This window comes from Sporobolomyces salmoneus (assembly GCF_050403485.1).
Source record: "Sporobolomyces salmoneus JCM6883 DNA, S_salmoneus_JCM6883_v1_ctg2, whole genome shotgun sequence".
Lineage (NCBI taxonomy): Eukaryota > Fungi > Basidiomycota > Microbotryomycetes > Sporidiobolales > Sporidiobolaceae > Sporobolomyces > Sporobolomyces salmoneus.
In genome coordinates, this window is record NW_027481161.1 from 107,817 (window position 1) to 122,523 (window position 14,707).

The following is a 14,707-nucleotide window of genomic DNA, read 5'->3' on the forward strand; positions in this document are numbered from 1 at the left end:
AGCCTTTATTCCTCGAAGCGTTGGTCGAAACAGAAATCTTCCCGGTTTCTTCGACCTGCCTCTCTTCCATCCTTCTTTCTGGGATTCTTGACCGACGTACACTCACACGAAATGGCAGATCGTACCTCACCACCTATAAAGACCCAGCTTTCGAGGTTCGTACATCTTTCTCTCCCTCTCCTCATCCATTCCACTCCTATTCCAAGTCACTCATCGAGATGTCTTTGGCTCACCAGACGACTTTCCGCTATCAACTCTTCGCTCTATGCGTCGCTTTCGCCCAAGTCCTACACGCCGCTCCCATTCCTCAACCCGCTTTTCCGACGCCTCTAACCGTCTCGACAGGCCTGCCGACGCCCGGAGCTCCCTCATCTTCGACCACTTCATCGCTCGTGAGCGCACAGCAGCTTTGGCCTTCGCCCCTTACTCTCACCGATCCCTCCCCTTCCCCGAGCGCCACTCCCCTCTCGACATCGTCGGTTTCGTCTTCAAGCTCGATCCCAGTCGTTTCAACCGACACCGTGGTTTCGACCAATACCGAGCTCATCACAGTCACCGCAACTCAAACTGCCGCACCAGTCACTGTGACGCAAACCCTACTCTTCACTTCAACCGTGACGACTGATCTACCGGACTCTTCCGCGGCGGTATTCTCCTCCCTCCCGTCTCCAATCTCGACCGCCTCGACTTCCACCGAGGCACCTTCTACGGCTAGCGCTTCTATTACTCCGAAACCCTCAGCGAAAGCTGCGTGGACCGTTCCGACCGACTTTTCCGGTAACGTCACAAAAGCCCTCGGTTCGAATCGTTGGTCCTGGGGAGCGAAAAACGTCAAGCTTGTCGACAACATCCCTTCGTCTGCCTTCGCAACTCCTTCGTCTTCGCCCGCAGGCAATCAAGCTGCCGTAGCTCCTGCCGTCGACCTCTCGAATGGTCCCGCGATGCAAGTCACTTTCCCGAAAGGCTCGATCAACCCTGCCAATAAGAAAGCCCCAACTGGAGGAGTCGGTCTCTACATGTCTCCTCGTGAGCTTCCTACTCCCTCGTATCCCAACCGTTTCGACTTTGCTAACTCTTTCTCCGTTTATAGTCGATTTGAGCAAAGCCTCCAACGTTTCTCTCGAATACTCCGTCTTCTTCCCTTCGGACTTCGACTTCGTCAAAGGTGGAAAGCTTCCGGGAATGTACGGTGGTCACAAGGGTTGCTCCGGAGGTCAAGATTCGGAAGACTGTTTCTCGACGAGGTTGATGGTGAGCCTCCTTCATGCTTTCGCGAGTTATTGCTCGATTGCTGACTATAGCTCCCTTTACAGTTCCGGTCGGGTGGAAAAGGAGAACTCTACCTCTACGCTCCGAAATCAGATCCCGCGAAATCCGAAGAGCTCTGCAGTTCACCTCCTTTGAGCTGTGAGCCCTTTCCCTCTTCCTCCCTTTAAAGACTCTCGAGCAGTTACTGATCCATCTCTCTGTAGACTGTGACTCTTCCTACGGATGGTCAATCGGACGCGGAGCTTGGACTTTCGAGCGTGGCGCTTGGTCGAACATTCGTCAAGAAATCCGACTTAACACTCCCGGAGTTGCAGATGGAGGTGTCCGAATCTTTGTCAATGACAGTGAGTCTTCGCTGTGATTATGTTCGCCTCAGGTAGCCGCTTACTGACGGCATTCTTCTACAGAGCTCGTCCTCTCATCGGATGCGGTTCTCTACCGTGCCGACCTCGCTCCAGCCTCGTCAACTCCTGCCTCTCCTTTCTCCTCTCTACCGACTGCTGCCCCGCAACCTACCGAAACTTCTACCGCCGTCCCCGAAGCCACTTCAACGGCCTCAGATGAAGGACTCTTGGGAGGATTACTTGGAGGACTCGCGGATGATCTCGGTCAAATCATCAAGAAACGATCAGACGACATCTTCAACGAGTTACCAGCGGTTACCGAGACTGTGTTTGCCCATCCTACCGAAACCGTCTTCGCCACCTCGACTATTCTCGCACGGCCGACGTCTGTCTTCTCTCCTCCTCCCCCTCCACCAGCGGCCCCTGCCGTCGCCCCTCCCGCTCAAGCTGGTCTCCTCGGTCAAGTTGCTGGCGAACTACCGAGTCTCGCGGGATCCGGGGTCCTTCCAGCTGTCGCCGACGCTCTTCCCGTACTCGGCAGTGGCTCAATTCTCGCACCGAAAAAGTCGTCTGGTAACGACGAAAACGCAACCTTCCAAGGGATCATGTTCAATACTTTCTTCGGAGGCAACGATCCGAGCTGGGCTTCTCCCAAGGAACAAGACATCTGGTTCAATCGAATCTCGCTTTACGTTCTTGCTTAATTTCTCTTTACGACTCTCTTCACGAAACCTTCACGATTCTTGCCTCTTCTCTCTCTATTATATGTGTTTATCGGTTTGTTGTGTCAAATAGTCTTTGATCTTGGGTGTCTTCTCTCGGAAAATATAATCTTCTTCTCTCAAACGAGTCCGGACCGAGTCGAGCGAGTCCGAGAGCAGAGTACAGTTTCTTTCTGTTTTCACATAGATATGTCACAAGGTAGGAGCGGTACTATCAAGAACGCAATCAAGATCAGGGAGGAACGACGACGTATTTCGGCTTGTTTCGACGAGCGCCTCCTCGCGCTCCTCCAGGCCCGTCAGCGGCAGACGATGGACGGGAAGGAGGTCTCAGTTCACCAGTTTGAGACTGAGAACGCAGATCAGAGGATGTCGCTGACCGACTGAGAGGGGGAGGTCCCGTTGTTTGGGAACGTTGAGGCGGCATCGGAGGGACGGGAGGAGCGGGAGAACCGAATCGAGGAGATCCACGCATCGCTCGACTGGGCGAAGCTGTCGAAGCTCGAGGAGGAGGTACGATTGCGGGAGGAGTTTCGTCACCGCCCTGAAAGAAACGAAAGGAATGAGTTCGAACAAGCGGTTCGTCTCCGATTGAAGTTTAGCTCACCTTGCCCGAGTTATTGACCCATCGCTTCAACTTTTCATCGTAGTAGAAGGTCTTTTGTTCGCCGAGGTTGGCCTTGACAGGTCCCGGACCAGTTTGAGCTGCCGGACTAGCTTCCCGCTTGAACCATCCACCCAGCCAGCTTTTCGAAGGCTTGATCGCTATCCACCGATTCAGTATGTCAGCGAATCTGTCGGTCATGCGAACCGAAGAGTAGAGACGGGTTGTGCAACTTACTCGGCTTATCATCGAGTTTCGAGGTCGAGGGAGCAGATTCAGGAGCAGTCGCTCCGTTCTCAGGTCGAGCTGGGGGAGGTCCTCCTCCTTCTTCGGCTTCGAGTTCTTCATCGAGAGTGTCGAAGGCGGGCTTCTTCGATTTGCTGTTACCGATACCGAGATCTGCGAGTTCCTCGGCGGTCGTCATCCTTCGATGCGAGAGGTTCTGAGCTGGAGGCGCTCGACTCGATCCGGGTGTAGGCGAGACGGATGGGGTATACTGGGCCATTGGTGAGATGAAGCCGGAATCATCTTCTGAGAATCGATCCTCGACTGCCGCGAATTGAGGTTTAGGTTTCTCGCTAGGACCATCTCGCGACGAGTCGACAGCATCCGCGCCTTCTTCGCCTCCGACCTTCGTTCGAGAGACAGGAGCGGGAGGAGTGTACGATTGCCAAGGAGGAGGAGCGGTAGGGTTGAAGTCGTATCCAGCGAAAGCTCCGAGAGAGGAAGAACGAGCATGATGAGTCTTGAACGGTGCACGCTTGACGGGAGGGGGACCAGGAGAATGAACAGGTTTGTTCGATTGTGGGGAGGTCAGAGTCGGAGGGAGTGGTGCGGCTGCGGAGAGTGGTCGGCTCGGAGGTTGATTTGCGAGGTGACGGTTTCCTCCGGCTAGGTCGGTCGAGGATTGCGCTCGAGAGAGTGTGCCGGAGTTCGAATCGGGAGCGATGGCACTGAAGTGCGAGAAAGGTCCGATCGGCTGACCATTCGCAACTTTCGCTACTTCGGCTTTCGCGGCGAGTTGTTCCGGCGTAGCTTCTCCCTCTCCCGAGACGAACTTGTTGAACCCTCCTTCGAACGTCGACCAAAGAGAGTTGACTGTCGGTCGGGGAACTTTGCGTGCGATCCATGAACTCGTCTCTTTTTGACCAGGTGCGGCTCCGAGTCGTTCACCAAGCGATTTGACCTGGGCGACAAGTCGAGGGTGATAGAACGGACTCGGTCGAGTCGCCAACTTGAGAGTGTTGACTACCGCTTCCGTATATCTACGAGACAGAGAGGATGAGCGATCTCGCCTCAGTGGGAAGGAAAGGAAAGATGACGCTTACTTCAGAGCTTGAGGGATGTTGCCGGACTCGGCTAGTACACTCGCATGGAAGAGGCGGAACGCTTGGAGGTGAGCGAATCCGGTGAACTGTTCTTGACCTTTCACAGTCGGGGTCAACGAGCAACCGAATTCGACGAGTTCGGTCAACTTGATGCTTTCGAGGTCGAGTCCAGTGTCAGGTGCAGGAATAGATCCGACGAGCGAGATACGAGAGCCAATCGATCCGAGCCCTCCGGCGAGCGAAGTTTGCGGCGAGAGGAGATAGCTGTAACGAGAAATTGCGATTAAGTCAGCTCTTCAGTACTGAGGAGAAAGTGAGACGGGTGAAGCATACCAGACATGGGAAGCTTCGATCCAACCATTGCTCGCGAGTGCGTCTCCAAGTGCGGTGAGAGCAGCAGAGTCGCCAGCCGTGCGGTTCGCAACGATCATCCCAACGGTGTCTCGCCAAGATTCGAGAGTCGACTGCGGTAGTTGAGCTTGTGAGTCGAATCGATTCGGCTGCGAGGTACCGATAGGTGCAGGTGGGAGAAGCTGAGGTTGTTGACCCTGAGACGACAATGATCGCGGAGGAAGGAATTGCTCAACTGCAAAAAAGAGAAACGCCGCGTGGGTCAGTCTCCGCTGCTGCGAGACGGCAGATATGGACAGAAGAATCACTCACTCGACTCTGCTCCGAGGCCGGCAAACATGCTGTAAGCGACTCTGAGAGCTTCTCGACCTTGTCCTCCACCTCCGTTCGGATTCGTCTGCGAAGGCGTCAACTCGGATCGGAGGAACTCAACGGTCACGTCCTTCCAGCAGTCGGTGTCGACACAACTTGCGATGATGAAGGCGTGAGCCCACATCTTGTGATCGAGAGCGAAACGGACGGCCTCCCGTCGTTCTCCGCGAAGGAGAAGCGACGACATCTCATCGAGATCGGAACTAGAGACTCCGTACGTCACGAAGGGAGCTGACGTTTCGGAACTCGATGGGTTCGAGGCAGCGGCGGCGAGTTGATCGGCAGTCGGAAGTGAAGAAGGGTCGCTTGATTCGGCAGAAGCGGGTTGGAGAATCGCCCGAACGGCTTCATCGACGGCAGGCCTAGATCAGCAAGGCAGTAAGGGGTCAAGAACGTCCGGGCAGAGCAGACCAGGCGAAGAGAAGAACTCACGTTCCAACAAGTTTGCCTTCATTCTCAATGAAAACTTTCACAAGTTTGAAGAGCAACAATCTCGTTTCTCCTTTACCCTGAGGATCCGTTGGAGCTCGTTCACTCGTCGCGAAAGGTTGGGAGAAAGCGTGTTTGACTTCATCTTCGAGTTCAGAGATTCGTTTTCCGAGCCATGCGAGCGCTTCTTTCCGTTTCTTTCCCGAGTTGGCCTTTCCACCGTCGAGGAAGATAGGACCAGGGAATGGCGCTTCTGTTGACGGAGGAAGGATGTCGGCGAGTTTGCGGATGTGAACCGTCGAAGGATCTGAAGCGGTCGTTCCGGGAGCGCCGATCGAGTAAGGATTCGCCGGATCGAAAGCGGAAGACGAGTTGACGCGATTGCCGCCATCTGGGAAGACGAGCAATATGCGACCTCCGAATCCAAACGAGACGAGCGGAGCGGTTCGACGGTCCAAGCCGAGATCAGCAACTTCCAGACCTTGCTGCGAGCCTTCTGCCGGTTGATGGGCCGAGTAAGGATCGTAGGTTTGCTGTTGACCTTGCGGTTGAGCCGAGTAGGAAACAGTCGGCTGAGGCGGAGCGTAGCCGTCTGCTTGATAGGAGGGGTAATTCGGCGTTTCGCGAGGAGTCATACGAGCTGGTTGCGAAGGAGGAGGATGAGGTCGATACGCAGCTCGTTTGTTCGGCGACGAAGAACCGGCAGGCGAACCGAAAGAAGCTTGTTGCGAGATCGAGGGAGTAAGGGAATCGTCGTGCGTGTTCGAACCCGATTGACGTGGATCGTAAGGGTCATGAGGATAAGTTTGAGTCGATTGAGGAGCGTAAGGATCGTAAGGTCGTTGCTCTTCTTGTTGAGGAGTTCGTTGCGAATGGGTTCCGGAGACGTAATCGTATCCGTCTGCTTGCCAATCTCCACCATAAGTCGTGCTAGGAGTTGTCGCGCCGGTCGCTACGTTCGAAGAATCGCCATAGTCGGGACTGTCATTGACTTCGTAACCTTGAGTCGAAGTTTGCTCCTCCTCCTCCTGTCGTGAAACATACTGTTCTTGCTCGGCGTACTGTTCTTCTTCTTCGGCAGTTTCTTCGACGACCATCATCGGCACTGGAGTTGACGAACGACTTCCTTGACCAGAGGGAGGAGGAGGTCGAGAGGGACCACTCGGGCGGTATTCTCGCTCACCAGAAGGAGGTTCGAAATGAAGTTGGGGGACGACCGGCGGCCGGGCAGGTTGTTGTCGATTGAACTGAGGCGGAGGAGGTTGCCGTTGTTGTCGAGGGGGCTCCGGCTGTTGGGAAATCGGAGCTTGATACGGCACGGTTTTTCGGGGAGGAGGGACATCGTTGTTCGAAGGAGGAGGAGGACGAGCCGCGACAGTACGAGGAGGTCCAACTGAGGGAGGTTGATTCGGATTCTGAACCGGATTCAATCGAGACGAGGGAGGAGGAGCTTGAGAGGGAGGCTGTTGCCGGGGCAGAGGGGCAGATCGGGGCGTTTGCTGTTCTCTCTGATCGTACTGAGCGGGTCGTGATTGAGGTGGCGGCGCTTGACGACGGTTCGAACCGTCTTTCCTGTCCTGAAGCGAGACTTGACCGAAAGAGTCCGCAAGAGTGTCGACAGATCTCGAGGCAGGGGGCGGAGCGTAAGATGATGGCGCGGCGGTCTCTCGCCTAGGCGGGATTGAAGCGGGCGGGTTCGGCGCATCTGGAAAAGCAGGGGAAGGAACTCGGTCAGAGAAAGAAAGGAAAATCGAGGCAAAAGCAGATGATCGGACTCACTCGGAGGCGCTCGTTGCGCAGGACCGGTAGAAGTTGCTTGCATCCAGCTCGGTACGTGATCTTCTTCCCTTTGAGGTTCTTCGGGCATCGTCTCTGCACGTTCTGCTTCGACGTTCTGAGTTTCCTCTTCTTCGGCTTCTTCCTTGATTTGTTCGACTCCCGAACTCGACGGTTCGTAAGCACTCGTCAATGGACCAGTCGGTAGGGCTCCGTAAGGTGAATCCGATCCGAAAGCTGAAGCTCCTCGTTGATGAGGCGCACGACGAGCTGGAGGTTGCATAACTCCTCCGAAAGGCGAAGGCTTCTTCTGCACCGTAGGGGGACCTCGAGGAGTAGCGGAAGCGGGAGGAGGAGGGATGTAGCCGGACGAGTTTGAAGTCGAAGAAGAGGTAGATTGTTGCGACTCGTGAGATCGATTCGCGACTGCCGGAGACTTGGCTCGATTGGCTTCGACGACGGGTTGAGAGGAAGGTGCGAGAGCGGCAGGAGCTTGTCTCGAGGGAGGAGGAGCTTGCGAAGGTGCCTGACGAGAAGGAGCTGGAGCAGTTTTCGCTTGTCGAGTCGGAGGAGCGGTTGTTCGAGGAGGAGGGATGTCGAAAGCGGCAGCAGTGGATCTACGTTGTTGCTGCTGGTGAGGTGGAGAAGACACGGCTCGACTCGGAGGAGCAGAGACAGGGTTGTTCTGGGCTGAAGTCGATCGAGGCGGAGGGGAGAAAGTCGAGGTTCGAGAGGTTGAAAGAGTCGGAGAGGAAGTGCCCTGTGACCCCGAGACGGGTGGAGCTGGCACCGGAGCTCGTTGTTGTACTTGCGGAGAGACGGGAGGAACCGTGGGAGTCTGAGCTTGTGCAATCGGAAGTGAATCGCTCGAAGGTGAATAAGGATCGTAAGCGAGGGGACGTCCTCCTTGACCCATTTGGGGAGGTTGAGACTGGACTTGAGCTTGCACTTGCGCAGCCGAAGGTCGGGAACGGTTCGAGACATTCGAGTAAGCCCTCTCTCGACTCTGTTTGGGTACGGGAGCGTACGGGTCGTAAGGCGGCTCGTTTGAATCGGATTGAGCGGCAGCGTCGTAGACTGATGCGAACGAAGAGTACTGCTGTTGCTGGGGAGAAGGCGCATAGGAAGATTGACTCGGAGGGGGTTGAAGAGGAGGAGGAGAAGCGGCGGTCTGACGAAGATTCGAAGGTCCTCTCGAGTTGTCCCGTTGCGCCTGTTCCTCGTAACATTGATCAAAGTGTTGCTGCGGTTGAGAAGCCGTAGTTGATTGAGTAGCAGTTCGATCTCGAGGTTGTCGATAGTCGTTTTGAGGTCGCCTAGTCGGAGCAGGAGGGGGTGGAGACGAATAGTTCGAGTCCATTTGAGGAGCGTAAGGATCTCGTTGAGGTGGAGGAGCGTAGCCGTTCGGTTCGTCCGGCTGAGAATACGTCGGAGTAGAATCGTGAGATTGCGAGTACGGGTCGGAACGATCGTTGTACGAGTCGTTTCCTGCGGCGTAAGCATCGTATTGCTGATCTTGCATGGCGAACGGATCCTCCTGCTCGTGCTCCGACTGTCCGACGGCGAAAGGATCCTCCTCCTCCTGTTCTTTCCCATCATGACGCGAGTAATCATCTCCAGTCGATTGACCATACTCCTGATAAGCGTCCTCGTTCGTAGCTTCTTGGTTAGCCGTCGTGTCGTAGGGGAAGGAGTGAGAAGGGTTTTGCGAAGAGTAGGAATTTTGAGCGTCGTGAGTCGAAGAAGATGGGTCGTAAGAGTTGCCGTATTGAGCGTAAGGATCGGTTTGATCGGTTTGATCGGTAGGTAGCTGGTAAGGATCGTTCGCGTAAGGATCTTCGCCTTCGAGGTCGGGTTGTCGAGATTGCGAATAGTCGGTAGTCCCCTCTCCGCCTTCGTCCTGCTGTCCAACTCCGTTCCCTTGCTCGTACGAGTACTGCTCCTGATCGTAACCTTGTTCCTGTGTCTCTTCCGTCCCTCCAGCGTAGTTGCCCGACTGATCGTCCTGCGGAGAAGGTTGCCAATTCGGATCTGAGACGTAAGAGTTGGTCGCGGCGTCGTAGAGGTATCCCGGGTAATAAGGCGCTTCCCATTGATCTTGATTCTGATCCTGTTGTTGCTGAGTCGAGTCTTGCTGACCAGCGACGGTAGATTGATCGTCGTAGTGATAGTTCCCAGATTGATCCGCCGAATAGCCGTAATCGCCATACCCTTGCCCGTAAGATTGTCCAGACTGATCCTGTTGGTAGTCATACTGATTCTGAGAGTATCCGTACTGGTTCTGATCCCACTGTTGATCACCTCGACCGAGTTCGGGACTAGAGACGGGTTCATCCTCCTCCGGCACCGTGTTCATGTTGTGTTGCGGTTGCTGATCGTAGTAAGATGCTGGATCTTGGTAGTAACCCCCACCGCCTTGTCCGGGACTTGGTCCACTCATCTTGATCTGTTTTCGAGGTTGAGGGACGACGTGATTCAGTTCCGATGCGTCGAGTGGGTTGGCGGAGCGCCTCGTATAGCTACAGAGAGTACTCACGAGTCACAGAGTCGAGCGAAGTGAAGCGGTGTAGAGTCAGAAGTCAAGTTTCGGGAAGTTCGCTGAAACTACAACGTGTCGAGCTCGACGTGCAACTTTTTTCGATTGCGTAGGCTGGACCGAGCGCCACGGTCGGCCTACAGAAACAGGGCCTTTGATTGAATTCGCGAAAGTTGGCGAGACTCGCGAAAGCCCGAGGAGCTCGAGCTTTTTTTGTTTTTCACGTTTGGAGCTATCCCGAGCGCACTGCTAGCTCGCTGGCATAGCCTACCTCTCTCAGTCGTATACAGACTGCTCGAAATTACTCCGCCAGCGAGACCGAGAAGTCTGGGTTACAATTTCAATAGGAAGAGGACGAAGAAGAGAAAACGAGAACGAACTCAGCGGACTCACTTCGGTTCTCCCTCGCTACCTTCTATGACTGAACTGCTCTCCCATCTTTCTTAGATGTCCACCGATAACATACCGCCATCTTTCATACAGCGTAGACTTCGAACTCTCATTCGCGAAATTCCTCTACCATTCTCCAACTCCAGTCGCATACTGCGTCTTTAACGAGAAGCCTAGCTTCCCTGGCTATACAGTTCCTCGAATGAATCCGTGATTTCGCGGAGAAGGAGATCGGAAGAAGCCGAGGAGAAGCCGAGAGACGAGGCGAGAAAGAAAGCTTCCGACTCAAAATCCACCGTCACGCCTGACCTGACACGCCAAGATCGCTCGATAAGAACCATACGCAGGAGTGTACAGCCCTTCAGGCTCACTCTCGTCCCTTTGTTGAGATGATTTCGCCCAACCTCAAGCGATGACCTCGTCACTTCAGCCGTAAACTCGGAAATTTCCATCGCTTTTCTTCTGCCTAACTACGAATAACCCCTTTCGGTACACACAGTATAATCCCGCCCCTCCCTCGATACACAATCCTTGCCCAACCGTACGCGGAAGAACTCCTTGTTCAATCCCGTCTCCCTCCACCATGTCCTCCTCTTCCACCTCTACCCGATCCACCTTTCGAACCCCTCGGCTTATAAACTTCTCGGAACATTCCATCGAGAGCTTTGAACTGAAGATGATAAGGTACGTTTCTCACAATCTCGCTCACCTGTTTCTCAATCTCTCCTTTATCAATTCCTGCCTTTGCTGCCGTTTCGACCGTCAGTCGGAACATGGCGAGGACGGCAAGAGAAACTTGAGTTTGTTGAGTAGGGAACGGAGCCGAGAGCTGGTGGGCGAGAGCTCCGACGGTTGAGGGTTGAGCAGAACCGGAGGAAGAGTATTGAGAGGGACCTGTGCGATCACCTCGGGAGAGACGGAGGAGAATCTCGACGACTGGGTGAAATCAGGGTCAGTCTGCGTGCTTCAAAGGGGGTTCGTTGAGATCGGACTCACCATTGTCGATATTCGACATGTGAGTTTTGACGAACTCTTTCCTATCTTCGAGAGATCCCGAGTTTGAGCTCGTAGCCCACGAATCGAGGGCGTTCTGGATTGTCGGAGGCTAGTACAATCACGAGTGAGTGTTCGCTCGGTGCCCTCTGAAGAAGAGAATGGATTCTCACTTGATCAGGATCGACGACTGTGATTTTCCCGAGCCATTTGCTGAGTTGTTCAGGGTCTTTCGGATCTTGCCCGTTCGCAATTCCCAGACTCAAGATCCAGTTTTCGACTTCACCCGTCTTGACCCACCTCGCTTCGGTTAACGGGTTTGCACGATCGAGTTGAGCGGTGATAGTAAACGACGGTCGAGTGAATGAAGTCGAAGGGGCGATCGAGAGAGACGGATCTTCATTCGGCGACGAGTGGGTGAGGAAGTGGTGCAAAGGAGGTAAGAGAGGTTCGTCGACGATGGAAGGTTCGGAAGAATCGACATCGGGTCGTTCGTGTTGTCTCCACGCGTCCTCGAGCGAAGCTCGATCCATGACGATGTAGTCGTCTGCTTCAGGGTCGAGCGCTTCAACCTACGAAACGGTGGACACAACATTCGGTCAATTCAGAAGATACAAACGATGAGCTTGAGTGAGAGAACGTACGAGGATTCCTTTACAAATGCGATACTCGTCTTCGAGTTGACGTTCTCCAACTCCGACAATTGAAGCCTGACAATTGACGACGACCTCGATCTTGCCCGAAGAGCGGAAAATCTTGACGGAATCGACGACTTCGGCGTCGATGACCATTCGACGAGTATTGCGTGCGTACGAGATCGAGATTCGGTCGGCGGAAGGTTCGGGCGGAGGAACGACAACAGAAGCGGGAGCGGGAGAAGGTTGTCGTGAAGTTGCGGCCGATGCTTCCTCGGGTTTCGTGACCTCTTCCTCCTCGTCGTTGTTCTCGGAAGGTTTCGGCGTGTCGTCTTGCTCAGTCTTAACCTTGCCTTCTGATTCTCGAGTGTCGTCCTTCGCCTGTTCCTCCTTGGTAATGGTCTCTTCTTCTTCCACATCGACATCCTCGCCATCGAGTGCTTCGCCGTCGATATCCTCTCCATCAACATCTTCACCGTCCACGTCGTCGTTCTCGCGATCCTCCTCCTTGGCATCTTCGAGCTTTTGTTCGACTTTCGAGGGGTCGACCGCTTGTTCGAGCTTCGAATCGTTTCGAGGAGTTGGCGCTGGTTCGCCTTTGCCTGCTTCCTCGACCTTTGGTGTGAGAGCGCGACCGAGAGGGATAGGATTGGACGGCGGAGGATTCGAAGCAGAAGAAGAAGAGACTGGAATGGGAGAAGAAAAGTAGATTCGTAATCGAGAGTTCTCCCGACTCGATGGAGGGGGAGGAGCAGTCGAAGGGGCAGGAGATTGAGCTTTCGTGCTTGAAGGTTTGGGTGCATGAGCAGATTTGGGTCCAGTCGGGATCGTGACCGGTTTCGAAGGGAGGGGATGAGTGAGTTGAGGAACGCTAGGTTTCGAAGGTTCCGGCGCGGCAGTCTCCCTCGTTTCGGCTCCTGACTCGTCGACCGACTCTTTTTCCGGTACCACAGGCTCGAGCTTGGCGTTCTCTCCAACCTCGAAAGATACCTTCTCGTCGACCTCGTTTTCTTTCTCGACCTTGACCTTTTTCGCTTTACTTTCCCGTTCTTTTCGGACCTTCTCCTCTTCGTTCGCACTATCGTCGGTCGTCGAATCGTCTTCGGGACGGGCGTGCTTGCCTTTCGCAACGGTGGAAGCGGGAGGGGGAAGGTCGGTAGGAGGAGGAACGCTCGAGGGAATCGGAGGTTGAGGGTCGGTTAAAGGAGGTTCAGTCGGATTCGAGACGATTCCGTCGATTGACATGTCGGCAACTGACGATTCTTGTTCAGGTTCGTCGTCTTCGTCTGGCTCTTCATTTGTGTCGGCTTGATCCCCTTCTCGAATCGCATCTTCTCCTTTCTCGATCGACGGTTCGACAGAGGCGGCATCTGGCTCAGCTGCAGAAGACTTCAATCAGTAAGAGCGACATTGACGGCAGAGGAAACAATCGCACCGTCTTGATCTTCGTTGTTCTCTCCCTCCGGCTTCGTATCCGCTTCTTCCTTCCCACTCTCGTCCTTTTGTACCTCTTCGTCTTTTTCGTCAACTTTCTCATCCTTTTCCTCCGCCTTCTTCCACTTCCAACTCAACTCTTCAATCTCGAGTCCCTCGATTCTGAAATCCGTCAACGTTCGTTTTCCACCTTCTCCGTCTCGATCTCTATCCCTGTCTCTGTCCCTGTCCCGATCTGACGTTCGTCTCGAGTCACCGGGCGCCGAAGATCCCCACTTGCGTTCGCCTCGACGGGGAGAAGACGTAATTGACGAGTTCGAAGCGCCGAGTGATTTAGGACCTTTCGGGGCGTTCGGAACCGAAGAGATGGGGGCTGGTCGAGAATCTCGACCGGGTGCGTTGTATTTATGCGATCCCGGAAGTCCCGAAAGAGGTCGCGAAGAGCTCAGAGGTCGATTCGAACCCCCTCGTCCCGAACTGCCTCCGCCTCGATCGTCCCTGTCTCTCCCATTGTAGGCCGACGGTCCAGCTCTAGGCCCTCGAGGTCCAGCGGGGAGTGAAGGTCCTGAGTTTGCTCCTCGAGGTCCTCTACCGATTCCTGGCCCGGGACCTCGAGGATCGCGAGGCCCAGGCGATCCACCTCTCCCTCCTCCTCCTCCTCTGTCTGAATAACGATAATCGCTCGGGTAATCGTAATCCCTTCCTCCGTTCGGGGGTGGTGGTCCTCGACTGTTCTGATAACTTCCTCCTCGATCGGCGGCAGAACGGGGCGGTCCTCTTCCTCCTACTGGAGGGAGTACTGAAGGAGGCATCGGTGGAGGCGGACCTGGAGGAAGAGGAGGTTGAGCAGATTGAGGAGGTTGATCGTATCTCGTTCGTTTGTAAGGAGGAGCGCCTTGAGAAGAATTGAGAGGAGGAGGTTGCTGGAGCGGCTGATGATGTTGAGCCTGATGATACGGCTGAGGTGTCGTACCAACTGGGTACCCGGGAGTAGGTTGAGGCTGAGCGGGAGGATAGGCGGATCCAGGAATCGATTGAGCTGCGACTTGAGCCTGCGCCGCTTGAGTGTACGCCGCGTAATAAGCTGCATACTGGGCAGCGTAGGCAGCACTCGCCGCATCTTGTTGCACTTGAGGAGTAGGAGCAGCAGCAGCTTGAGATTGAGCCTAACATCGAGACGAGTTAGGAAGAGAGAAAAGTCGGGTTTTAGAAGGAAACTCACTACTTGACCGCCATATCCGTATCCAGGGTACTGAGGATGTTGAGCTACTTGCTGAGCCGTACCTGGTGTACTAGCTGCAGCCGGGTAAGAAGCGTAGTGCTGTTGATATCCTGGAGGAGGCGGGGGAGGTTGACCGGCGGGGAGAGGAGGGGCCTGATTCAGTTGAGGTTGCGCTGAATAGGTTGCAGCGCCATATGGGTTCGTCGGCGGAGTCGAGCCGGAGGGAGGAGGAGGGATCGAAGAGTGGTAACTTCTTTTCATCTCAAAATCGCTACTGCCGCTCGACGGAGGCTTTTGCCGGG

At 54.8% G+C, this 14,707-nt stretch overlaps 3 protein-coding genes across 3 annotated transcripts; 1 reads left to right on the forward strand and 2 right to left on the reverse strand.

The window, feature by feature from the left end:
* Positions 1–218: 218 nt before the first annotated feature.
* Positions 219–2,317, forward strand: JCM6883_003559 (uncharacterized protein; the record flags this gene model as incomplete). The annotated part of the gene is made up of 5 exons (XM_076628530.1): positions 219–1,026; positions 1,091–1,251; positions 1,314–1,407; positions 1,473–1,613; positions 1,677–2,317. 5 exons carry the CDS (start codon positions 219–221, stop codon positions 2,315–2,317), a joined length of 1,845 nt encoding a protein of 614 aa, XP_076491266.1.
* Positions 2,318–2,567: 250 nt separating this feature from the next.
* On the reverse strand, positions 2,568–9,635 carry JCM6883_003560 (uncharacterized protein; the record flags this gene model as incomplete). The annotated part of the gene is made up of 8 exons (XM_076628531.1): positions 2,568–2,879; positions 2,943–3,100; positions 3,177–4,204; positions 4,268–4,531; positions 4,601–4,853; positions 4,931–5,352; positions 5,423–7,124; positions 7,199–9,635. The coding sequence occupies 8 exons, from the start codon at positions 9,633–9,635 to the stop codon at positions 2,568–2,570; spliced, it is 6,576 nt and encodes a 2,191-aa protein (XP_076491267.1).
* Positions 9,636–10,683: 1,048 nt separating this feature from the next.
* On the reverse strand, positions 10,684–14,666 carry JCM6883_003561 (uncharacterized protein; the record flags this gene model as incomplete). Its single annotated transcript, XM_076628532.1, has 6 exons — positions 10,684–11,057; positions 11,118–11,226; positions 11,288–11,686; positions 11,759–13,128; positions 13,185–14,349; positions 14,406–14,666. The coding sequence occupies 6 exons, from the start codon at positions 14,664–14,666 to the stop codon at positions 10,684–10,686; spliced, it is 3,678 nt and encodes a 1,225-aa protein (XP_076491268.1).
* Positions 14,667–14,707: the final 41 nt, after the last annotated feature.